Source organism: Procambarus clarkii, chromosome 32 (genome assembly GCF_040958095.1).
Source record: "Procambarus clarkii isolate CNS0578487 chromosome 32, FALCON_Pclarkii_2.0, whole genome shotgun sequence".
Classification (NCBI taxonomy): Eukaryota; Metazoa; Arthropoda; class Malacostraca; order Decapoda; family Cambaridae; genus Procambarus; species Procambarus clarkii.
Genome location: NC_091181.1, coordinates 31,864,033 through 31,891,345, shown reverse-complemented (window position 1 = coordinate 31,891,345; position 27,313 = coordinate 31,864,033). Strand labels below are relative to the sequence as shown.

Below are 27,313 nucleotides of genomic sequence, written 5' to 3'. Positions count from 1 at the left end.
TCCCTTCATGAAAGACACAGGGAGCAGGTGATAATCAACCAACTCGCCAGTAAATGCCTCCAGAAAGTCGGTGCAACTTTACAGACATCTGTAGGGTGAACAGAAAATGAAGACTTGAAAACTTCCAAACAACTCTGCAAATGAGTCACACAAAAGAAGGGGATTCACTGAAATGAGCTCAAAACTCGTTAGTACTGATTACTACCACCAGTTTTCCTGGCCCCATCTCCCAGTTGGTTTTCCCAAGTTATTTCTGTTCCTGATGCCAGAGTTTTCACACCTTCCAATAGTGCATTCGGTCATGCCAGCTTTTGGACAAACCCCAAAGCTTCAAGCTAAGTGCCAGCCATCATTGGACTTGGTTATCCTGTGGGGACCATTGGCTTCAGTGTATTGGTTAATCTGGGACCATTGGCTTCAGTGTATTGGTTAATCTTTTAATAAAGGCTTCACATGCATGTTTTGGTTCTGGTTTGTTGTGTGGGCTGGATTCATTAGGCATTTCATGCTGTATGTATTCAAGGTTCTCTTCGCTGTGTACCTGCCAACACTGCCCTTGCACAGCTAGAGTTAGCCTTCTCTGGTGTGTTTGGTAGTTTGCCCCTGTGAGGCTGTCTTCCAGGGTGGGGGGCCCCCTTTGCCTTGGGCTATTCAGGTATATTGGATTCCTCAGTTTGGGCTCTTAGTTGAGGGTGTTCCTTAATTGTGTTGGGGTGCACTGTGGTTTGCGCACTTGTTTACATGACATGCTATGGTTGCCTCCTGTATTCTGGAGGTTTGGGCTGCAGTTGTTATATACCTTCAGGCCCTAGAAATCTCTAGGTCTCCACAAATCCACGAACTCCCCTTACTGCTCCATACAATTATTTATTTATCTATGATCCATATGTTTATCACTTATTGCTCCATATGATTTCCTTATTAATTTCACTGCTTTCTTTATTCCATAAATTTCCCTTATTGTTTAAGATTCCTGTTGCTGCACTTACTACTGTTAAACCTATGTTCTACTTAATTAATTAAATTAAGTGTAACACTTTCATGCCTAGGTCTGTTTTTGGGGTTTAGGATTCATTCATGTGTGTGCATGCCTTCTTAATATGCATATATATAGTACATATGTATGCATTATATATTTCAGATTTCATGTAGAACTTCACTTTAGTCCGGGTGTCAACTGTTGTGTACATAAGAACTTACCACCTGGGCCAGGATTTAGACCAAAGAGCCGAAATGAACCTGTGAGTACCATGTGGGGTTCCTATCTCTTAGTTTTACAAATTACAGAATTCTATCTTAATCCTCCCCTATCTCTAACTCATTTATAATCTTTATCTTGTTTTAAATAGTAATTCTTCTATTCTGTTTTAAAGTAAGATGTGCATGAATTATTGCACATCTAACTTGTTTGTAGATGTATAATTACTGTACTATTACCTAAGTGTAGCTACTGGATGATAGCTAAGCTTGTGGTGTCCTGTTTTCTCCAATAGTATTTGTCATATGATGTTTTTGAAACTTCCAACGATGCTGAGTACATATAAACATAAAAATACAGAATTAGTGCCTTAAATTATACAGTTGTATAGTGCCCATATCTCAAGAAGCACATCAATAAACTGGAAAAGATGCAAAAGCATGCTATAAAATGGCTTTCGGAACTGAAAAACAAGAGTTACGTGGAGAGGCTGGAGGCATTAAATATACGAAAGCTAGAAGATATAAGAAAAAGATGTGATATGATTGTCACTTACAAAATAATAACAGGAATTGACCAAATTGGCAAAGAGGAATTCATGAAACCAGCAACTTCAAGAACAAGAGGACACAGATTCAAGCTAAGGAAATAAAGGTGCCAAAAAAATATTAGAAAATTATCTTGTGCAAACAGAGTGGTAGACAGTTGGAACAAGTTAAGTGAAAAGGTGGTGGAGGCCAAAACCGTCGATAGTTTCAAAGCGTTATATGACAAAAAGTACTGGGAAGACTGAAGACCACGAGGGTAGCTCTCATCCTGTAACCACACTTAGGTAATTACCTTCAAATAATTATAATAATTTCAGTTCTCTATAAGGAAGTCAAAAAGGTAATTGTTATATTTATTTTCATGCCTCAGGAGAAATTCCATGTGTGTATACCACGACCAAGTATTGCACCTAGTATGGTAAGCGTTAACAATATGGCTTTCAAAAGTAGTAGGAGCTAGTTGGGTAAATTTATGTTGGGTGTAAATGCTTACAATGGCAATAGTGTAACTAAAATCTTAAATGCATTCCTGAGTTTAAGGAATTGTTGTTTATCACTTACGAATCTATTAAACTTTTGAATTTATATAAATACTGGTATATATTATGAATGGTTTGAAAATACTCTATCTTCAATACATCTCATTATGACCAGCTACAAAACTGCTGTTATTACCGCATTCCTGTCACAAAATCCTAAATATAAATCCATTTCCAGATGGTTATATTGTGAAGGAACACAAGGTCATTTCATGATGCAAAGATGCAGGAAACGATGGCTGGGTGCTGTGTCTCTTCCTCATGCTGTGAATATCATAACTAATAATGTATTCACTGATATCTGAAAATTGTACATAGTATCACAGTCAGAATCATCTATGACACTATCAACACAAAATAATTTCAGTTACCTATTCAGTAATATTCATTATTATTAAGTGGTGCTGTTGCCCCTAACTGCACAGCAGTGCTGTGAGCTCCTGCTGCATGTACCAGCCCTGGTCACACTCTCAGTACAGTACTGAGGGGTCTCACAGCCAGTACGGATGCTGACGATTTTTTTTCAAGATGGTTTCTGTTTACTGGAGTCCTGAGGCACAGAATGTATGCCCCGTGTATCTGTGGGAGTTTTGAATCTTTCCCTACACCTAAAAGTGCCATATGATGCTCAGTGCACCCCGATCCACTGCCTTAAGGCACTGCACAGTGCACTGGTTAAATACCCTTTCTCTGCCAATATCATTAATGCATTCCCCTAATAACACAAATCTCTTACGCATGGTTAGGTTTATATCCTTTGGCCGCTCCATATCTATCCTATTCATCCCTTCCTGCTGTCCCCATGAAACTGTAGCAACACAGCAGGTACACTAGTAAGTATGGCTTCCATTAATTGCACAAAGACTCACCGTCTCATAGCAATGATTGATGTTGTGGTAGCTCCTAGTCAATGCTGCTGTAGGGGCAAGTGGTGAGGTGGTGATGCAGTCCTCTTACCGGGTTGGTGAGAGTGGGGTCAGTGGTCCTACTTGTCACTTAACAATGCATTACAACACTTGCTTTCATATATATTATTCTGCTTTGTTTCTTTAACTTATTATGGTTTTTATCAGTTTACCAGATATTCATTCACTTGTATGCACTTTTTCACTATGTTATTGTCTGTTTATCCCTCCCAAATTAATAGAATAAACACTGGAGCTTCCCAGCCCTCAACCCCATCCACTAATCAGGTAAACAGCGTATGTTAGCTGTAGGGAGTTTTGTTTGGTAATTTCAAAGTCGGGAAGTGGATGAGTGTAATGACTTGATTTTTAAGACAGTTTACCTCATACGTGAACTCGTCTGTGATCCTCACATGCTTTCCCACCCTGTAAGGAGGGCACGACATTATTCTTTGCTCTCAGTGAATAAAAATATTCAGTGGAGCCTGGTTTACCACTTGTGACCCTTTGAGTGTCGGTGTATTAATCTCAGGGGAGGTACTGAGGCTCTTCTGCTGTTTCACATTTTTTTGGGGAGAAAGTTGCGCCATAGAAGTTGATAGAAAACTCCTTGCAAAATAATTACTCGGGTATTGGATGTGTTGTCTATTTATATACACTTTCCCAGTGTATTATTTATTCTGTCTTTGTTTTCACACCTAGCTTATCTAATGTATTGTGTTATGCAATGTGTTTATGTACTATTAATGTTGAAAGATCTGGGTTAAAGATGGAGATATTTCTGAATATTACCTGCTAATGACAATTCAAAAAGTGCAGCAGATTATCCAAAGGCTGAAGTACTTTCTATCAGTTATATTTGTGTACGTATATATTAAATGTAAAACTATAATATTTAATTAATAGAATGGAGCATTAACAGTTGTTACATTATACCCCTTCAGCCCTTATCCCCCAAAGCCGAGGCTGAAATTAAATGGGCTCAAGGCACTTCTCGCATTGATGAGCAGGAGGACCTTCAGTACATCATGGAGGAAATTGGTGAATGCACCTTGGAGGGAGAGAGAGAGGGAAAGGCTGATGACAAGAAGGGCAGGGTAGGAACCAGTGGGGAGAGTTGTGTGAGCAGTCTATCAAATGCATCCTCTTCCTCAACTTGCTTGTTGGAGACAAGTGACATAGATAATGAAAACAAAGTTTTATTATCCCCACCTGCGAAGGTAAAGTTTCTGTCTTTATTAATAAAATGTTGCCTATTTTGGTGACAGTTGTGAAGTCATAAGAATTTTCATGTTTCCTTTCTCTTTCAGGTAAGCACCAATCAGTTCAGCATTTGTCAAGCTTGCATGGCTTATTCATGCATGTCGATATGAAATTTCAAATTGTTTTCTGTCAAAGGGATTATTGTTATTGAAGTTACTTAATATTTTACAGGTAACTTGATTTGCTTTTACAAATCTGTGGTTTCCAATATTTCACTTCAAGATCTTTGTATAAAATAATGAGCATTAATTGTAATGAGCCACAATTTTCAAAGATGATGTCTTGGATGTTTCTTTAGCCAAAGCTTGTATGGTCCACTCAGAACTCATATCACCTGCCTGTCTCAACCTTATTCCTCACCATGGCAAAGACATTTGCACATGGAATTATCATGTAATTAGGTAAGGAAGACAGTAGTGAGTATAACTCAAGCAACCACAAAACATCCAGATAGCAATAGTACAAATGAGCGAGCAGTATACTCAACACCCCTTTATCATCAGCCTTTCCCCTCTTTCTTCCCCCTCCAAGGTGCATTCAGTAATTTCCTGTATGACAGCCCCATCAGCACAACATGGTAGGAGGAGCTGACAACCCCTAATTTTGGCTCAGGGCACCCAGTTTAGCTCAGAGAACACATGCAAAATGGTGGAGATGGAAGAATCCAAGGGAGTAACTTGGAAAAGAGTGCTTCATAACACACTACAACCAATTTTGAAGCTGAGGTCCATCATATGTATTGAACCAACTCCTAGCATGCAAGGCTACAGAAACTGTAGAAAGAACTAATAATGCTGTTTTAAGGAAAATTTACTGCCGAGGAACCCCCAAACTCCTGAGAAGACCTGGGAAGCAAAGCCAGGTAACCAAGGTAGCCAGAACCTAATAGAACATGAGCAGACCCATGTTATCCAGGGGCACAAAACAATACCAAAAAAGCCAGTGCAATAGCCAGAGTATAAAACAAAACAAACTGGACAAACAACTGGAATAAAGCAAAGTGCATAAACTGCAGAAAACTGTTAACTTTAGAGAGTAAACCAATGCTATACTGTACAGGATTTAAATTATTGTTTCAGGCATCTCTGTGTACAGGGGTCCTGGCAGATATATGGAAAAAAGCTAACAGTTTCAATCTACAAAATGTGGCAGCAAGGAAGATCCCCCTTAATTATAGACCTGTATCATTGACAAGTGCAGTAGTCAAAATATTTGAAAAATAATTAAAAACCAAATGGTGAGAACACCTGAAGAAAAATTATATAACAGAAGACAGGCAGTATGATTTTCGATCTGGAAGTTTTTTGATCTTTCATTACATCTGTGTAATGAGTTTACATAGTTTCTATGATAGAGCCACAGAGATTTTACAGGAAAGAGATGAATGGATTACCTACTTTTATCTCGCCCTTAAAAAGGCTTTCAACAGAGTCCCACATAAGAGATTGTTCTGGAAACTGGAATATACTGGAGTGACAGGGAGACTTCTAACATGTATGAAAACTTTTCTAACAGACAGAAAAATGAGAGCAGGAATCAGAGGTAATGTATCAGACTGGAGAAATGTCACGAGTGGAGTTCCACAGGGTTCAATTTTTGCACCAGTAATGTTCATTGTCTACATAAACGACCTACCAGAGGAATATGAAATTATATGAACATGTTTGCTGATGATGCTAAGATACTATGGAAGATAAGAAAATTAGATGATTGTCATGCCCATCAAGAAGACCTGGATAAAATAAGTGTATGGAGCATCACTTGGCAAATGGAAATTAATGTCAATAAATGCCATGTTAAGGAATGTGGAATAGGAGAAAATATACCACACACAACCTTCAAATTATGTTAAAAAGCTTTAAAAAAAAATTCAGATAAAGAGATCTAGGGATGGATCTTGATAGAAAAGCACCTGAGGACCACATAAAGAACATTGTTCAAGGAACCTATGCTACACTTTCCAATTTCATAATTTTTTTTTAAATACATGAATGGTGAAATACTAAAGAAATTGTTCACGACTTTGTGAGACCAAAGTTTGAATATGCAGCAGTGGTGTGGTGCCCATATCCTAAGAAGCACATTAACACACTGGAAAAGATCCAAAAACATGCAACTAAATGGCTCCCAGAGCTGAAAGACGAGAACTATGAGGAGAGGTTAGAGGCATTAAATATGTCAAAACTAGAAAATAGAAGAAAAAGAGGCGAAATGATCTCTACGTATAAAATAGTAATGGGAATCGACAAAATTGATAGGGAACTAATAAGCAGTTATGGTGGGTATGGTGATGAAATATGAACATAGCATAGAGCCTCATGAAATGAATAGACGACACCAGCAGTCACACGATGCAAGACAATGCCTCAAATATTATACACAATTCGCTATGACTAGCTACAGAGCTGCTGTTATTACAACATTCCTGTCACAAAATCCCGAATATGAATCCATTTCTACAAGGTTATATTGTGAAAGAACATGAGGTTGTTTCATGATACATAGGTGCAGGAAGCAATTGCTAGGTGCTGTCTCTCTTAACCTCATGCTTTGAACTGGGTACTGTGAACTGAGGTCCAGGCTGCAGTTCCCTTATGTGGCTTTGGCCGGTTTTCTGCTTTGTTATGATTCCTGCGGTGTTGTACAGTAATTATTGCATAATTAGTATGTTTAATATATGTTGTATGTCATATGCTAAAAGAATTTTAATTGTAGTATTAATAATAATAATTCATCATCTTGAAATTTAAAAAGGTGCAGTATTCTATTATGCTCCCTCTATAATACATATTTTTCTATATATGAGTTACTTTGTGTTCACAGGTGACGCCAGAGAAATATGCTGAATTTCCTGATGGTGTAATGCAGCCAGGAGGTAGGAATTTCAGTGTCTGAAGAAAAATATTGAACCACTTAAAAAGCAATTTATGTAAATCATCTGACTGGTTAAAGGCGACTACTTAAAATTTTGTTAAATAATTGTCTGAGTAATCACTTTGATATTAATTAACTAAAATTGTTTGATAATATTGTGTATAACAAATTTGCAACTTAATGTAATCAGACGTAGTTTCTGGGGAAAGTCCCTTCCTGGTGGCTCTGAAGCTATCTTGCTGATATTGCTCCATACTAAAAAGGTCACATCAATCACAGTTTTGTTTGGCCTACTGGGAACCAGAGCCAGAATCTGGCCCTGCCAGAACCTCTAATCATCCTATAAAATGGTCTTCTAAAATAATCTTTCCTGTCTCTTATTATTCAGACGCAATCTTGTTGAATCAGCTCTGATACACAACATATCCAACGTGAACCTTAGTCCTAGCTTTGTTGCTGTTGATTCTACCCTGTCACAGTACATACTTAAACGCTCTAACCTTCTTAATAAACATGACCTGACTTAAGCCTATCCCTTTTACTTACCTTCCTCTTATTCTTACCTCATCTCAGTCTTCTTTCATCCCATTCTTATACTCATCCCATTTGTACCATTCTTTATCTTCTTCTAGAAATTACCTTCTTCTCTTACCTGCTCCCTCACCTCACTCTTTTCTTTATTAGCTCGTTCCTTCCTCTCTTCCTCACATACGACTTGATACTGGTCAAGGACGGACCGAAATGTCGTTGTTTCTCTATCTTCCGTTGTGAAACGACGACATAAACATTATGAGACCCTCTCGTTTGTCATCTACTTCCTCCTTTGTCCATGTGTTGCTTGCTTGATGGGCTGTAGGCATTTACTGTTATCAGTTTATCATCCTGATTCCAAACCTGCAATGCCATTATGTCAACTTCTCCTGGGTTGTCGATTATTAACTCTCTTACCTTCAGGTGTTCTTTACCAACACAGCCACAACTCCACCCTTCCTAATTTTCCTGTCACGTCTCCAAACTGAATAGCCCCTTGGGAATACGTCTGTATATGTGTGTGTGTGTGTCTGTCTGTCTGTCTGTCTTGAGGAATGTTTATCATACAGAGATGTACAGTACTATGTGGGGGTGTAAGGTAGTATTTCCCAACATATATGGGTTATGTGTAGGACCTAAACATTGTATCTCATGGAGTCATAAAACAATCGCTCGGCGCTACGCAAGTGCTTTGGCTTGGGTTCGTATCCTGGCTGGGAAGGATTGGCTTGGTGCCAATCCTTAACTGTAGCCTCTGTTCACCCAGCAGTGAATGGGTACCTGGTTGTTAAATGATTTGACAGGACGTATTCTGGGGCAAAATTAGGATTAAGGACCTGCCCGAAATGCAGTGTATGCTAGTGGCTTTACAAGAATGTACGAACTCTTATACAGGTATATAAATAAAAAAAAATGCTAGTTATGTTTTTCAATGACTTATATTTTGATCTTTGCAGGTGTTGAAGTAACTGATTCAGACATTGTAATTGGTATCAAGTCAGAGCCAATACCCATTGCTTCCAGGTCAGTCATTAACATTTTGATTACTACTTTATTTATTTAGTGCTACATGAAACAGAAACTTTCAATGTCTTTCCATTGCATTTTTTAGCATCACTTTTTGATAGTAATTTTTTTTTATTATAAATTTGTAATGAAGAACTGAATTGATAGTTTAATTTTACTAAGAGATTTTTTGTTTTAAGTCTTTTACAAAATTATCTAGAAAAACGTATTTTTTTAAATTTAAACCAAATCGGCTTTAAATGTATATAAGAAGTACATTTCTGAACAGACTCACTTGGTTGACCTCACAGTCCTGGGTTTGATTTCTGGGGGGTTGGACTTGAGCATTTGAGTAAAATTTCTTTTAACCTAATAGCTGGGAGTTAGGCATCTATTGTGGCTTGCATCCAGGGACAGGTCAGTAATTGACCTTGAGGGATCTCAATGAGCCTAACAGGATTTCTGTCCCTGACTATGAAACTATAGTGAACTATTGATGTTCAGAGTAGGGATAGTGATTCTGCAGAACCCTTCCCACACTTCCCAGAAGTCAGGATATTTGAGCATTCTTCTGAAACTTTGACATGCCTTGGCAGGATAATCACAGTGATGCCTAATGATGGATGCCAAGTGAGGCATTCCCCCAGATCTAAAAACACAAGCTCCAAGTATCTTGTTCAGAACATTGTATACAATACCTGGAGAAAGGATGTAGGTTGCATCCAAAAATTTGGTTTGGACATAAATTAGGTCTTTCATTCACCTTCGAAAAATATATTATTGTGTGCATATTAGTGATACAAATAAATCTGTGTGTACATACGATCTAAGTGTTATGTGCTGATTCAAATAACAGTATTGACAATCCAATGCACCATTGCACTTGAAAACAGGAAATGTCAATAAAAATATGAATAAAAATAAAATGAGTTCATTTTATGTAATTACCTAACTGTAGTTACAGGATGAGAGCTGTGCTCGTGGTGTCCTGTCTTCCCAGTACTCTTTATTGTATAACGCTTTGAAATTACTGCCAGTTTCGGCTCCACCACCTTCTCACTTAGCTTGTTCCAACCGTCTATCACTCTGTTAGCAAAAGAAAACTTTCTAATATTTTTTCAGCACCTTTGTTTCCTTAGCTCCAATCTGTGTCCTCATGTTCGTGAAGTTGCTGGTTTCAGGAATTCCTCTTTGTCAATTTGGTCAATTCCTGTTAGTATTTTGTAAGTGGTGATCATATCACCTTTTTCTAGTTTTGGCATATTTAACACCTTCAGCTTTTTCTTGCAACTCTTGTTTTTCAGTTCCTGAGGCCATTTTGTAGCATATATTTGCACCTTTGCAGTTTATTGATGTGTTCCTTGAGATATGTGCACCATACAACTGCTGCATATTCCAGTTTTGGTCTCATGAAGGTCATGAACAGTTTCTTTAATATTTCACCATCCATATAAGTAAAAGCAAGCCTGAAGTTTGAAAGCGACGCATACGCTCTTCTCACAATATTCTTTGTGTTCCTCTGGTGACAGTTTACTATCCAAAACCACCCATAGATCTCGTTCTTTATTAGAGTTTTTTAACGCTCGCACTGCGTCCCTTTTAAAATGATATTCCTGTGGTGTGCCAAAAATAAATTGTTCCAAAAACAGTATTTCTTCAAGTATTGTTAATTAGCACCCAGGAAGCACAAAAATCCAAGTAAAAAAGTCTCTACCTCTTGTAGTTTAGCTGTAATGGCCTGGAAAAGTTGCATTTTTTTTTTTTTTTTAAATGAGGCGAGTTGCTGCATGAGAATAATTTTGTTGATTTATTTTAAATGTTTCTCACTGTAACAAGTTGTTTCTATGTGTCAAAGATGGTGTTCATTATGTATAACTTTGAAAATATACATTATACATATATGTGTGTATAAATATATGCACACCAAATATTTATTCATACTAATACATATATATATATAAGCCTAAATCTTGTAATTGGACATAGCACACATTTTGCCTGAAATATATAATGGCAATCTATATGTAATTGTATATAAGTGGGCAAGTCAGTGTAAAATGGTTCATAATAATGGGAAGCATAGTGTCATAACAGCTTGGCATAGCCAACATGGCAATTGAGTGACACTGCCATAATGTACAGGATAAGTTCTGGTTCCAAATCTGATCACTGAAATAACATCACAGCAGACATGGCAGGATGTGCAGAAAATCGCTTTGAAAAGCAGAGGTGCAATAGGTACTCTGAGAGAGAACTCCATTAATATTTATGGGCCCAGCACTGTTTAACATGCTTCCGCTACACATAAGTGGTATAATTTGCAGAGCTCTCATGGTATTCAATAGAGAATTCTATAAACAGCTGTAAATGATACCTGATCAACCAAGTTGTGAGCAGCTGCATCCAGCAGCCTGGTTCACCAGACAACCAACCAGGAGCCCTGGTCAGAGTCATTGACTAGAAACCATGGGCCACGGGGACATTGACCCCTGGAATCAATACAAGATAACCACTAGGTAACAAAGAAGAGCTGCGATTGGGCTACCTATAAATATGCTTTTAACACTTTGTTGCACCGCGCGCATGAGACCCGCACTACCCCGGGTGGGCCTCAGCGTTTCACGGGAGCGCATGGTAATGTTCAGCTTTGTTACCTCAATTCTGGTCCCTAGGGCTTTCATTTTGGTATCAATGTATTCGCAATGAAATTCCCTACAAGAGTATATGCATATACTGTAATATCCAAAACCGCGGCGCGCCCCTCCCGAAGCCACCGCCAATTTGCCGCCGCTGCCGACGCAATGCTGCTTTGTTACCGGAAATGCGTCTACTAAAAATATGACTCAATGCTGCGTCATTACCGAGCGAAAGTGTTTTTTAAACTCAATGCTATATTTTTTATTGCACTGAACATTAATCTGGTCTGTGAGGTTGTTAATACTTACCTTATGAGGCAACCAGGTGATATGCTCAGAAATGTGCATTACATATAAGCTCTGTGCCTTTTTTTCTAAATTAAGCACATTACTCACATGGTAATATTTGTTTAGATTTGCAGTGTCCTTATGGTAACTTTTATTGATTGATATTAGGCAATATATCTTGATGTACAGTATAATATAAGGTTTTTAGCTCTTAGTCACTACAAGTCAAACTTTATCAGGCAATTTATTTAGCCATCAAATTAAAACAAAATTAAAATGTTATAATATGTATTACAAATGATTGTTATTAATGGCCTCTTGTCTGTGTTACTGATGGAATGATTAAGATTATGTACCTGCTAGTTATGGAGACTGAGTGTAAGACACTGTTGTCCCCCAGGTCACTCTCTGATTGTGGGCTGGTTCCTGGAGAACTGCGGCGCTCATATCCGATCACACGGTACATGAATGCCTCTGTCTGTGATTCTTAAAGTCATGGAATGTACCCATCACCTAAGCACATATCAACCTTTCATTAATCTTATTGAAAACAAGTATTTTATGATCTTTTTTGAGTATACAGTCATACAATTTGTGTTAGGCAACATGTACTAAAGTTTACAGTATTGCACTTATTGAACTTGTTTACAAATAAGTTTAATGCTGGTTGAGAGCCTTTAACTGCATCTTTCTCCTTTGAGGACATAACTTGATCCTCTCAAGCATGGCAGAATTTTTTTTCGTCCTTTATATTTATTTTTCCGGAAAAGTTTGAGCTATAAAATATGAGCAAGACCAACTGTTTTTCTTTAAATTTATTAATATTCAATTTTATGCAATTGGAATTTAACTATTAATGAGATTGAACTAACTTCCATTAACATGCGAAACAGGATAAGGATTATGAATGAATAAATATATTTGTGTTTACTGGCATAATTACATTGTTTGAATTTATTTACTGAATTCAGTATTCTTCTGTGAAGGTAAATAATATCTTTAGATTACCAGTTGGCCTACATTGTCTTTAAAAGCACTTTCAGTAAGCATTTTTTCTCCAGTTACATTTACCTGACTGTCCCAGAGTTCTTGCTTTCATCAGTGATGTGGGAATTTCCCAGCAGGTGTTTATTTATATTAAGATTACTTATAACTGAATGGCCTGTAAAGAGTGGACTGTATGATTGATTTATATACTTGCTAGGTTATACCACTTACTCATCTTTGGGAGGTTGATTTAATATTGCTAAATCCACCATATAATATTATGTAATCATGGGGGTTAGTAAATCATGGTAATTAATAAATTTCTATCAAGTTAGTAGACTAACTACAATTATTAATGAATAAGTTAGGAGGGCTTAGCTGCTGAGTAGGTTTGCGTATGAAACGTCAGTGAAACTTCTCGAGTCAGTCCAAATCCGCGCTTTCTAGTTGGGGTGTCGAGCCCACGTGTAAACCATAAGTTGAGGCGGTTGGCTCCCGGTTGTTTCTCTCCACTCTAAGGATAAAATACAACGTAACTCCCACAGTGCTAATATTTCCCCAGTTCATCTCAAGTGAATAGACTAACTTCCTATTTAGACCTAAACTTACTCTGAACGTTTAAGATCTCCTGTGGCATAATGGCCGGCTTATTCTATCACAGGTAAATATGGCCATAAATCCCAATAGAATGTTAATAACCAACCGGACACAATTTCCCTTGTCGTGTGAAGCTAGTAGCAAAGTTTGGGAGCTGTGGGACGTCGGATGACCCAAATATTGGACGATGCTAGTCAACTTACTTCAACAGGGATCAGATCGAGCTTGTGTTGTAGTGAGACTCTGTGTGCAAGTGATGCGTCCTCCCTCCCTCTCTCCCTCATGGTGAACATCCGGTAAATTAGTCACGCTATTTAATTTATCTTGTTCACTAACGAGACGCCATTGGCGTCATTTTACACCCTAATATTTTACATCGAACTCCAGGAAACAATTTTCCATTGTTCATAACACTGGATCGAAAGGTTTTCATGATTAAAATCATATTTAAAAAATGTTGAATACGTGACATGATTATTATTTTGCCCATGAATCAACATGTCATGGATGTGGAAATTCACCTTGGGATGGAAGTACACTTTAATTCTTGTTAAATTTAATTAATTTTCAATGTAAATAACAAATGCAAATAAAAGCAAATTGCAGACTGGTTTTAATAAGAATTAGATAAAGAAATTGTCACCGCGTGAGACGACGTTTGCAATAGCCCACCATTGATATTAGGAACTTTTGGTGCTTCCACACTAGAAATTACTATTGTTAGTACATTTAATTCCCTAGCACAACACATTTATCTTGCTGTGCTAGGGGTTAGTACTTTGGGTGTTGGAAATTTCGGACAAGTAATATTAGAATTTTGTAGGATTTTCTGGGGAAACCCCTTCCATTTTTTGCTTCCATTTTTTTGTACGACAGTTTTTGGCCTCGTATAATGCATATGATCGAAATGCGATGTTTTTTGTAGGAGAACAGGTTGAATAATGGTTGAATAATAGCGTCCCTGCATACGTGGAGTGCAGGGACGCAACTCTCACGAAAATGCGTGGAAAACTTTACACACACACAATCATACACATTTACTAATACTCGGCTCAACATACTCTCAAACACTTGCAAATGAAATATTAAATTAAACACAAAACATACTGGTATTTTAATTAGGAGAAACATTTACATTAATAACAACAAAAGCCAGAATTATATACCAGTCATTACATACTGTACTTCCCTATCTCCCATTAAATGAAAATCTTGGTTAATTGAAGATTATATACCAGTCATTACATCATTTGGGACTCATAGTTGGCATGGCTTTCCCTGTGTTCGGCAGACTTAACCCAGCTGCAGCAAAATAGACAAAAGACTGGCAAATGCTTTTTTAATATTGAAAAAAGTAAAACCATGCATGGGGGGGGGGCATAACAATCCACGTCACAACTACAAAATTAACAACATTTCCTTGCAGCAGATTGATGAAGAAAAGGACCTTGGAGTCAGAATCCGTCATTCACTAAAAATTGCATAACAAGTGGGAGCTGCAGTAAATAAAAGCTAATCAAACAATAAGAATTATCAAGCAAACCTTTGACTTTAAGGAAAAGAAAGTAGTTATTCAACTTTATAAATCTCTGGTGTGCCCTTAATTGGATAATTGTATCCTAGCATGGAGATCTCATCTTCAGAAAGACATAGCTTCTTTGGAGAAAGTTCAACACTCGATAATAAAAATCATTCCGAAGTAAGTCAATTTTCCATCGGAAACAGTTGAATGCCACAGGACTAATAACACTGTAAACCAGACATGATATGGCGCACCTCATCGAGACTTAAAATGCTGAACAATTTGGAAGATATTGATCCAGACAATTTCTTCAAAAGGTCAGATGTAAGACAAATAAGGAACAATGGTTTCAAGCTCAACAAGCCACAATGTAGGACAGAAAACAGGAGATTTTTTCACCCATAGGATTATAAACCCATGGAACTTGCTAAAATCATAAATACCAAAACTCTGCTAACTTTTAAAATCTACCTTGAAAAAATCCTCAGGACAAATGGGTCGGGGGGAACTTTGACACACTGCCAGCTTTCTGTCCTCATCTAGGCCACTAGTGTGTTAGTGGCTTGGTAAATTCTTGTAAATATATATATATATATATATGCATGCACAAATTAAAACATATACATTTGCCTGTATACAGTATGAAAAAAAGTTTGATTTGGGGTTTATTGAACTTTCTATTAATAATATTTGCATTTTACTGATCCAGTATTAGCCATTAAGAAAATACCATTAAAACCACTTTTGACTTCAATGCGCAGGTCATTATCTGATGGAGCATCGTCATATCAGCGTTCCTTGTCCAACACTGATTCCCTAACACGTCCCCGTTCTTTGGAGACTGAAAATAATCTCAACTTGGACCATACACCCAAGGCTGAGAAAGGTAAGTTTATAGTTTTTTGTTTTTTATTTATTTATTAATTTCTATTTCATATATGGGCTGGTTATTTTCTCTACCATTTTCAGAGTATTTTAAAGTTTGTGATATAGCTGAAGAGGCTGCTTATGCTATTTCAAACAATTTGAGAGATTGTGCAGTAGGTAAGGTGAAACTGAATTGAGAACTCATGGATTGAACTTCTGTTAGTTATTCAATGTTGGTTTACATTTTCTATTATTTCTACCTTACAACACCTATAATGACCCAGCAGAGATCGTTTTAAATGTTCCAAGTGTAGTTGGTTCTAGTATGTCAGTCTATCCAAAGACATAGCCATATCTAACCTTAAGTAGCATCTGAATAATTCTTCTCAAAAGTGATTTTCATATTGACTGAAACCCTTATTTTTATTATGTTTTATGTAGAGAATAGACATGAGAAATATTTTTAGCTTTTGATGAACACTGCTCACAAAAATGGTTTTGTTGCCTCATCATCATTTAGATTAGTAATTTACTTCAAACTTTTAAGCTTTAAGATTTCACACCATATTGGATGCCAACAAAAAGCTTAGATTCATTTGGTGTGAAATTCATGTTTATTACCGCACTTGATGTAGTGTTAACATTACCTGTATATTAGGTGAAGTTAGTGGTGTTTTGTTGTTCAGTATAATACTATGTTATTAATTACAGTAATGCAAGTATTATTTTAATGCTTACCGAGTGATTCTTGATGCTTAAGTTACTGTTCAATAATGAAAGATTTATTATTTATATTTTTAGTTAAAATTTCAATTATTCTTTTTTAAATATTTATGGAACAAGTAATATGAATTATTTTTGAAGTATTATTGCCATGAAAGAATTTTATTACATTAAGGTTTTCATTGTTAAATATAACACAAATAAGGCTAAAAATCTTAACACAATTTTAATGCAGAAATCATACAGCATTTTATATCCCGTAATATTTTTAAGCAACTGGAATTATAATAATCGTGATAGTAGATAATGTACCTAATTAAAATCGTGTTTAATTTGGTACATTTTGTGTTTTTACATGTATCTCTAATTTGTTCTGTGTTTTTTGCCATTACAATTGCCGATGAGTGATTGTTATGTGACACGGTACTAACCCAAATCTTGGCTCCTTCCTTACATTCCATGTCTTGACTGACTTGACTCCAAACTGCAGCGAGCTCCAGCTTAGATTCTGTCAGTGATGAAGGTAAGAGTAGTACAGTATGAAGGATTTTACATTTTTGTTTTGTTTGAAGCAATGATGCATTAAGCATTTTGTGCTTTATTGAAACTGGCTTTTGTCTTTGTTTATTCATCTCAACTTTTTTTTTTTTAGCAGGCATATACTGATAGGACATTTTTTATATATACCATTATTTTTTATTTCATATTTAAAAGGGGTTGCTTGTTACGATGATTTAGTTTTCTGGGGAGAGTCCCTTGTGGCTCACTGGAGCTGCTATCTCTTGACAGTGTGCTATACTACTAGGAGAAAGTAGAACTGAAGGGACAAATTGGTCCCTTCAGTTCTATTGGCCTACTGGGAACCAAGAGCCAGAACCTGGTAAATATAGGTAATACTTGATTGGTTTGGGCCTGTGGAGAATGGATCATGGTTAATGAATGTATAATTAAGTGGGGTAAAATGGAGATAATGAATGTTGTTGAGAGCAGCGACATGAAATATGCTGTGAGAGACAATAAACATGAGAAACATCAGTGAAAAGGCTTTTATGGAGTTCATAATTTTAGAATTGCTTGGTGGTGATTTAGTTTTTCCACCTGGTGGAAAAACTTAATTTTGAGCAAAATGTGTATTGATATTAAAAGATAAACTCAAAATATTGATTTGTCATTTATCTCAGTAAAACCAGCCATTACCCTTGAACTGTTTGATAATTATATGCTACAGCATTTATCATCATTGAACATTTCAATAACAATATCGTGCTTTTTCTGGGGTGAGCCCCGTCGGTTCACTGATTTACATTGATCAGTGCCATCAATCGTGGAGTTCTGTTGGCCTACCAGGGACCACGAGCCAGAACCTGGCCTCTTCAGAGAGGTGCAGGGAGCAATGGCCTCCTATTAGCATTTTACATTTAAAGTTAATCACAATTGCTACCAACCAGGGAAGGACACCCAGAAAGATAGGCACACTAAAACAGACTACTGCATGTTTACAAACAATACCACATTCCTAAAATTGCAAAGATAACTCCCCCACAATGAAAACAAAACCTGTATTATGCAATATCACAAACTGTAATTCAAATTTTACCATATATGTTGACATACTTTATAATGTCATATCATAAGACATATTAAAATGTCATTTGTTCATAAGAAATTTCACTCAGTTTCACAAAACAAGAAGAAAAAATACAATATACTGGCATACTTTACTTTCTTCCTGTAAATGTGCACCGAGTCAAGGGTTGAATTTATTCCCCAGAAAGTATCCGCCGCCACCGACACAGTATTCCAAGTCATCTCAGCTCTTACCTGACCTTCTTGGCTGGGTTGCAGCAGAAGGCTGCTGCTGCAACTGCTGCTGCTGTTCCAGTTTTCTCCACTGCAGTTATCTCTGGTTCAACATCTGCTCCTGATCTTCGGGACAATTTTTCAACTCTACCATTCTCTGCCAGTAAGATTCAATGGATTCTGAACTACGGTACAGTATATGTTACAAATCTCGTCATATTTATTCCTTGACTCTTTTCTTGCATTCTTATGAGAGATGTAAATTATTTACTTATATCATCAGGTAAATTTAGAATTAATATTTTTTGAAGGAGCACCTGGTGGCTCCGTGCAGCTATCTTGCTGAGATTGCTCCATACTAAAAGTCACGTTAGTTGCAGAGGTTCTGTTTGGCCTACTGACACCAAGAGTCAGAATCTGGCCCCAACTTCCCCTCACAGGGAAGGCACCCAGAAAGATAGGCACACTAAAACAGACTACTGCATGTTTAAATACAATACCTATACAATATAAGCTATTGATAATTTGCCACCTTACCAGAAATGGCATCTGGTGGGGTATGTCTTGGTATATAGTTTCTAAGTATGCACTCACATATTTGTGTCGCTAATATGTGCACAATATTATTTTCCTTGAATAATAAGACATATTGTTTTTGCTGTTATTACACTGTTTACATATTATATATATAACTACATTTCTATATGCCATAATGAACCACTATGGATCCATATATGAACTATATAATGGGAGCCGGTCGGCCGAGCGGACAGCACGCTGGACTTGTGATCCTGTGGTCCTGGGTTCGATCCCAGGCGAGAAACAATGGGCAGAGTTTCTTTCACCCTATGCCCCCTGTTACCTAGCAGTAAAATAGGTACCTGGGTGTTAGTCAGCTGTCACGGGCTGCTTCCTGGGGGTGGAGGCCTGGTCGAAGACCGGGCCGCGGGGACACTAAAAAGCCCTGAAATCATCTCAAGATAACAAGATAACTATGCAATTCTGGTGGGTGTGGTAATATCTCAGTCCAAGCACAGTATAGCACCACATGCTAGTTGTTAACAAAACCTGACACAGCAAAGTGACTCCCAATATACTACACACATTGCTAACTCTAGCCACAACACTGCTATTATTATTAGAATCCAGGTCACTAAATCCTAAATATGAATAATTTTGCACAAGTTTATTTTCTTAGCAGCCCATGAAGTTGCTCCCATTTCCTTCCTTTTGTCCTGCCATTCCCTTTGTGTCTGTAATTCAAGCCTAGGCAGTTTCATGCAATACTCTTGACATGTAGGTACTAATATGTGGCAGTAGAAGGCAGTGACAAAGCAAAGCCAATTATCAGCACTGCAATACTCGGCAATCTCATTAACACTGAAGAATGATGTTTGGAGGTGTTTTGAGTTTAGCTGAAGAACTTTCTGGAGGTCATTCTGGGCTGAACGAACTTGTCCAGTCTCCATTGCCCTGGTATGACTAGAAAGAGGATGCTTGAAATGATCACTGCTGTGCCAGACTAAAATTTGGTTCTGACTAGTTTTATTTAGTCCTGTCCTTGGGAAGAAAAGGGTGCATCCATGCAACCAGCTCGGAAAACAAGCATTTCATCTATACTCAAAGCCTTATTTTTATGTCAGCTGGTCATTTGCTACATTTTCTCATTATTTTCAAGCATAAAAATACTGTTACTACTAAATGAATAGTTTATGTGGTCGTGTGAAATGTAATAGTTTTTTTTCTTGTGGTGTAATTTTTATTATCAAGAAAATTAGTAATAATTAAATGTGATTTTTTGCCTTTATTTTCTAATTTAGTTAATAATATATACTGTTTTTTATTACTCTAATTAGTAGCTCACAAGCACTGGCATTTCTACCACATGACTTACATATGCCGTCTACAGTACTAAAATATATAAACTTCCATTTTCAGATCTTGAAGTCCTTGGTGGCGTGCCTTCCATCCGACCTCTAGAAACATTACATAATGCCCTTTCCTTGCGTCAGTTGGATGCTTTTCTCGAGAGAATGGCTTTAACGCAGTTTCGTACTCCACTATCTTCCCCTCCTAAGATGCCTTCAACCCCAAGACACCCGCGCTCACAGCCACCACCACTAGGTCTTCAGTCTCCATCATCTAGTAAGTGGTCAAGAGACAACTCTCTGGAAATAATGTAGATGATATGCATATTGACTTTAGGCAGTGATTATGCTCCTGTAATGAGAGGATGCATTTGTGATCGTATATTAGGAGTGAGTTATTTTGTTTAGGTATTTTGTACCATATTAGGCTAAGTTGCCTAACTAGCCAGATTTCCTGAAAAAAATTATTTTTCAAAATTTTTTCTTCAGGAATGATTATACTTTCCATTACATTACATTATCCAGTACAGTATATGATTTGAATTGTTATACTTTGAGTCAAAACATAGAAATTTTATCAAACATAACCTATCTAACTTATCCTAACCAAATCCTAACATAACTAAGTCAATAAATCATGTTCCTAATATAATACAGTATAGTATAATTGTAAGAAAAGAACCAATTTGGAAAGAATTATTTGAAAATAACAAAAATCCCTCTGCTTGTTAGGCAAATTGGAGTTTGCATACTAGGCCAAGTAATGCAGTTCTGGCTATTAATATGACAGATACAGTAGTCTGATTAACATCATGTTTATTGGGCAATTAACATGCAGTTTAAATAGGTATCCACTGTGGCCTAAAGAACGTACGTCATTTGCTGCACAGGCTAATGTGGTGATATGATGACCAACCCACACATCACAAAGTGAAAGAAACAACAGCGTTTCAGTCCGTCCTGGACCATTGTCAAGCCGTGTGGTCCAGGCCGGCCTTAAACGTTGTCGTTTCTTTCACTTTCTGATGTGTGATTTGGTCATAATATCTTCACCCACATTATAGTGACTCATTGTTTGCATATTGTGGTGATAGTTGAATGGTCGTGGCTTCAACTATGACCATTCATTTGACTTCAACTAAATAGGAGTAAATTGTTAATTTTACAAGAAGAAAGGATACTGATTCATTTTGTCATTGAAAAATTTGTCTTATAGACTTTTTAAATGTCAGCATTCTCAATTATTATATGCTGGTTCCTAATTTTACAGCATTTAGATATGCATTTATATGTGTGTGAGGACATCAGTCTTGCATACACAGGACAGTACATACAGTACGGGTTTAGGTTTTTGTGCAAGCAACTTAACTTTTATATTATTGCAAGAATGGCACTAATAGTACAGCAGATTAGCATATCTTAGTGTTAGTATTATTTAATTATGGATACCTGTAGTCTGAAAGTATTTAAAACTTTTTTGTATGTTGATCAATGGGAATTATTGTGTGTTTCTTGTGATGTAACTATGCAGATGTTCACTATAGACTTTATTCCCGTCTTTTTTGAAAGGTTATAAGCAAAGTTACAGCACTACCGAGAAGTAAAAGAGTTACAGTTGTGTGTATTAACATACATTAGAAGAAAGTATCAATTGTATTAATTAATGCAACTATAAATCTGGTCAGTGAGGTAGTAACTAATTTCTTTGCTAAATTTAACGCAAGTCTTAGAGAGTCAGTACATAGGCAAACTTGTAAGTACATTATATAGATGTAGTCATAACGATGTAGTCTTCATACTCGTACAAACAAGTGAGTAAGCTTGTGAAACTGCTTTCTCTAAAAGTTTGTAAAATTTTGTGTGTACAGTACAATGTTTGCAAATTTTAGTGCAGAATTTCCTTTTTTTTTTTCCTTTTTAACAAAGTAGCATTAATAATGCATGAATACTTGTGCTACCTAGGTGTATGTTTACTGCTTTTGCTGAATCACTAAGTTCCTAAAATTACATCTGCTTGATAAAGTACCAGGTTCCCAGATAGATGCTCTGAATGACCACCATAATTATGGCAACTAATTGTACATGACAGTTTTTAACTTCATTTCAAGTTTGCTTGGTGTAAGATATCCTAGTTTCCGAGAGCCTGTATTTGATCCCAAGTGAGGCAAAACCTGGAGCTGTAGTTTATGTATATGGCATCAATGTTTGTATAGTGTCTCCATACATTTCCTTGACAAATACAACTTTTTTATACAGCAAAAGAAAAAGAAATAAGAGCTTCTTTTATTTGAATTGAAATGTCATGCATGTAATATGGTTTACCAGATCTTTTACCTGCTCTTTACTTCCAATATGGCTCCTACTTACATGGGTTTATTTATTTATTTATATATATATATATATATATATATATATATATATATATATATATATATATATATATATATATATATATTTTATATATATACATATATATATATACATATACATATTTTATATATATATATATACATTTTTATATATATACATATATATATATATATACATATATATATATATATATATATATATATATATATATATATATATATATATATATAAAATTTATTTGTTAAAAATATCTTGTGTCTATTTTGGATTTGGTCGATGTGTGTGGAATGCCATTTATTAACCCTTCGGCTGTGAGTCACATCACATGATGGGGTGCCTAAATATACTCAAACTGCTCGTCCCATCATATGAGGTATTAGGGAAATGCCCAAGATTTAAGTTTTGCATATACATGGGGCTCACAGCTTACCTCTAGTAACAGTCCCCTATTTTGAACAAAAAAATCAAATCCAGAGTCCCTCACTTTCCTTCTAGGGCCTTAGTAAAAAAAATGAGTGCCACATCTGGCAACATCACCCTCCAGTGTCTGAACATGTAGGGCGGCAATACTAGAAGCCACTGAACTTTTATCAATAGCAAATAAGTGATTACCAATACTTTGTGTATATATTTCAGGCAAAATGTGTGCTATGTCTAATTATAAGATTTAGGCTTTGTTTTTCTTAACTGTTATTTTTTTTTTTGTGTGTGAATAAATACATGGTGTGTGTGTGTGTGTGTGTGTGTGTGCGTACACATTTATACACCTACATCTATACAGTACCTATACTGTACAGTATTTTAAAAGTTATACCTAATGAACCCCATCTTTGACTTCATTGTCTTTCGTCTGGTTTCATCAGTGTCAGTAACTATGATTATGGATTTTTACTTGACCTTTTGTGGATCATCCCCTGATGTCGAATACCATCGCCATTTATCGTTTGACTCTTGGCTTCTGGAAGTCCAACAGTATGTTGGCTGATAGCTACCTCCTCAACCGCATCATCAGTCCATTGCACTGGAATGTGTGTTGAAGCTTTTAAGTGTGTTGTAGTTCTTATCTAATTTCGAGGGTTTTCTCTTGTATAAAAGAGTTTTTACTTCTCTAAGATGCCATAATATCAGCCAAAAATAAACTTTGAGTGTAATGAAATTTTCCTTTCTGGGCAGCACCTCAGTATAAACCTATTTCCATTTCCACCTCATGCTTTCTTCTTTTCCCCAGTGATGGGTAAATTATAGTAGGGAAAGTTGAGGAACAAACTGTTTGCCAGTTTTAGGAGTTGGTTTGGCATTTTGGTTTCTCTAATGTTTTCTCCTAGATGTTAGATGTTGTTTGTTTTATGACTCGGATTTTCAAGTGGTTCACCTTGATAGTGGGTTGATTTTAGAACCACATTTGCTACCCCACCTTGTCGACAGGGCAGGATATTGATCCTGGCCTATGATGGGTCGAGATATAAGCCTGGTGACTTGATTGTAGTCCCGTGGGGTGTTTGTGCAGTAAGCTTCATTGAACTACTTAGGTGCCAGCCAGAAAGGGCATTTCATTACACTGGACATTATTTTTGCTCATCATATATTAAGCAAATTCCACTTTCACTTCCTCGAGTTACAAGTTGAGGAACCTGTCAAAGCTATGGCAATGTTTTGTCCATTATTATGAAGGGATTGACTCAGGTTTGAGTGGTAAATTAAAAACAAAAGAAAATGTGGAATCTACTCTTACATGTTTGACATGCACAATAACATGAATACATACATACATACATAAACTTGCACTTATACACACAATATGTATGCAATAATTATATTTTGTTAATTATATTTTTATATATATATTTTATATAGCTACTGAGCATAACATTTAAAACAGTACTGTACAGGTACTGTATTTTAAGTAAAAAAAAAATACTTTATATTTCACATTTTAGGGCTATACCAGTAATTACTTTTATACCTCATACATATATGTACGAGACATTTTATACATGTCTCGTACATCTTGTATGAGACGTCAGTGCATGATGTAGTAATATTAACTTGATGATTAGCAGTAGCAGGTTTAGTGCCCTTTTGCTGTGGGTAAATGATAGTACAGTTATCACTGCTTTGTTGCCCAATAGAGGTAGTAGTAAAGAAATTTGTGTGAGCATTTGTCCCGCTCCTTCTCCCCCCAGGTATTGGCTGGTCTGGGCCTCCATCCTTCGTCTCGTCTTCTGGCCCCTCCTCCCCCAACATCAATACAATGGAGTTCTTCTCACACCTGCACCGCTACGACACGTACATTCCACCTCCATCACCACAGTTCCTCAGTCCCATTACTCCTTTAACTACTTCAGCTGCCAATAGCCTAAATAATACTTTTTTTAGTGACTACATTCAAAATCATTCATACACCACTAAACCCACTTCTGCTACTGCCAACTATGTTGCTACCACTGCTGTACCTGCTAAAGACGTTGGAGGTGTTTCTCTCACTGATGTGGCTGCTGCTGCTTCTAGACACATATCAGAACTAATCAACAGCACCACTCCTGGGCACAGTGAGGAGCTAATAGGCTTCACTAATGAGCACAGTAGTGTTGCAGAGCTGAGCACTTGGGAGACAGAGATGGGTATCTCCGGTCTCTCTGGAGAGGCTAGTGACCCAGCATCACCTTCTGAAGGCTCAGAAAGCTTGGGCTCACATTCCCAGACTGAGGTGGCATCAATCATAGAGCGAGGTGATACAGCAACACCCGATACTCACAGTGACGTTCAAGACCAGGACACCTCGTATAGCGAGATCTCAGAACCAGACAACACTTTTCTTCAAATATCTAATACCAGAAGTGCCACCTCGGACTGATCCTCGGTCATTTGCTAGTGTTTTATTTTTATTCTGAGGAACAGCTTCAATTAGCTTTGTAAAGATTTCATTCCATAAATGTTTTGTAACAATGTTAAATTATCAAAGGAATTTCTTATGATTCTCTGTCTTGCTGGTTGTCTTTTATTGTGAAATATTGTTATTATGTGTGCCAAGTGTGAGTCTTCAGCACTTTGGATGCATGTACTTGTGTTTGCTAACTATTTATGTTTTGTCTCCTTTTATTGAATAGGACTTATTTATTTATAATCTGATTATGCATATGTGTAACAGACCACTTAACATAGATTTCTTAACATGTGAAGTTGACAAGTATTTCAAGTAGTAGTATTAAAGTAAAAGTATCCACTATATATTTTTTAAATATAGAAACATTTTTACATTTACAAGGTAAAAAAAAAATTGATGTTAAAGGCACTTTATTTGTACATTACTTGAATTTAGGCCAATAAGGTGATTTATGATATATATGATTGTTACATGTTGTTAATTATATTCTCGTGTCTTATCTTTTAAAATTTGTAACTTTTGGCAACCAAAAATGTATTTGATCATGCATACACACACACTACAAAGTAGTAACGGCAATCAATAAAATTGATAGGGAAGAATTCCTGCGACCCGGACTTTCAAGAACAAGAGGTTATATATTTAAACTAACTAAATAAAGCTGCTGAAGAAATGTTAGAAAATTCACTTTCGCAGAGCAGTAGATGGTTGGAACACGTTAAGTGTTCCAGTGTATGTGTGTGTGTGTTAAGTGTGACAGTTTTGGTGGTGGAGGCCAAAACCGTCGGTAATTTCAAAGCGTTATATGACAGAGTACTGGGATGACGGGACACCACGAGCATAGCTCTCATCCTGTAACTACACTTGGATGTAACTACACACACACACACACACACTATATAGACTTGTACAATTGCAGCAGTCGAGATACCTGGATGGTACAACATTATAATTCTCAATGTCTCAGAGACCCAGACTGGAGTGAAATAAATAGTACAAATGAAAGAAAACCAGATAGAAGCAAAACCCAAGGAAACTGATAGTAAGTTTAGCATAAATAAGACAACAGGAAGCTCAATAGAGGGGTATTTATCTTTACTGTATATACAAATACTAAAATCCTTACATGAAATCTGTTGGAAGACTTAGCCAAAATTTTAAAGTATTGTGACTCTAGTGTGTATAAATTTATATATATAGGGTCAATATAAATTCATATATATAGGGTCTCATATAGGGTATGAGACCCAGGGCCAGCATAGCCCAATAAGGGTTCCCCCCCCCCCCCATTCCCCCATCCCCCTCCATTGCTTTGCCTGCAACATATTAAAACTTGGTAAGTTCTTCAGGTGAAATAAGACATTAAAAATTCTGGTTTTCTTCAAGGCCAACCCCTCCCCCCCTTCCCCACACCTGAAAACAGTTCATATTAAATATGACCTATTTATTATTTTTCTTTAATGCTATGTAGCAGCAATCTATATAAACCAATTACTTATAACTAGGGCAACAGAAAAAACTATTTTCATCACTGTTTAATGCAATTTTTAATAAAACTGTCAAGAAAAAATGCAAATCCAAAAATGTATTGAAAATGATTTTTAATCCCCTTCCAAAAGAGTATTAAAAAAAGATCTGATATTATCTCTACTGAAATTGTGATCTTAATCATAATCAGGAATCCCTGGTTAGACTGCTGGGTGGAACAGAAATGACTGGGTATATTTCTTTTCACCTAATACCTCTGTTCACCTAGCGGTAAATAGGTAAACAGGAATTAGTCAACTGTTTTGGAGATGCATCCTGAGGAAGATCAGTAGTTTGACTTGGAGATGGGGGGAAGGGGGGAGACATTGATATCAGGCTTACATATAATTTTAATATAATTCATTGTGTCGGGGGGACAGG

General features: G+C 36.6%; 1 protein-coding gene across 32 annotated transcripts in view; it reads left to right on the top strand.

Moving 5' to 3' along the window:
- The window catches only part of l(1)G0196 (inositol hexakisphosphate and diphosphoinositol-pentakisphosphate kinase), a 224,990-nt gene extending 197,999 nt beyond the window's left edge, over positions 1–26,991 (top strand). For 13 of the 32 annotated variants that reach the window (XM_069335161.1, XM_069335149.1, XM_069335143.1 and 10 more), the window contains 11 exons: positions 1,142–1,241; positions 2,117–2,164; positions 4,135–4,410; positions 7,277–7,328; positions 8,815–8,881; positions 12,188–12,247; positions 15,655–15,779; positions 16,974–17,006; positions 18,255–18,473; positions 20,222–20,428; positions 24,705–26,991. In XM_069335161.1, the coding sequence (XP_069191262.1) occupies positions 1,142–1,241; positions 2,117–2,164; positions 4,135–4,410; positions 7,277–7,328; positions 8,815–8,881; positions 12,188–12,247; positions 15,655–15,779; positions 16,974–17,006; positions 18,255–18,473; positions 20,222–20,428; positions 24,705–25,375 (1,858 nt within the window). In that variant the 3' untranslated portion in view covers positions 25,376–26,991. The remainder of the gene's footprint in view (positions 1–1,141; positions 1,242–2,116; positions 2,165–4,134; positions 4,411–7,276; positions 7,329–8,814; positions 8,882–12,187; positions 12,248–15,654; positions 15,780–16,973; positions 17,007–18,254; positions 18,474–20,221; positions 20,429–24,704) is intronic. The other 19 variants (XM_069335163.1, XM_069335160.1, XM_069335148.1 and 16 more) reach the window with 13 other exon arrangements.
- Positions 26,992–27,313: the final 322 nt, after the last annotated feature.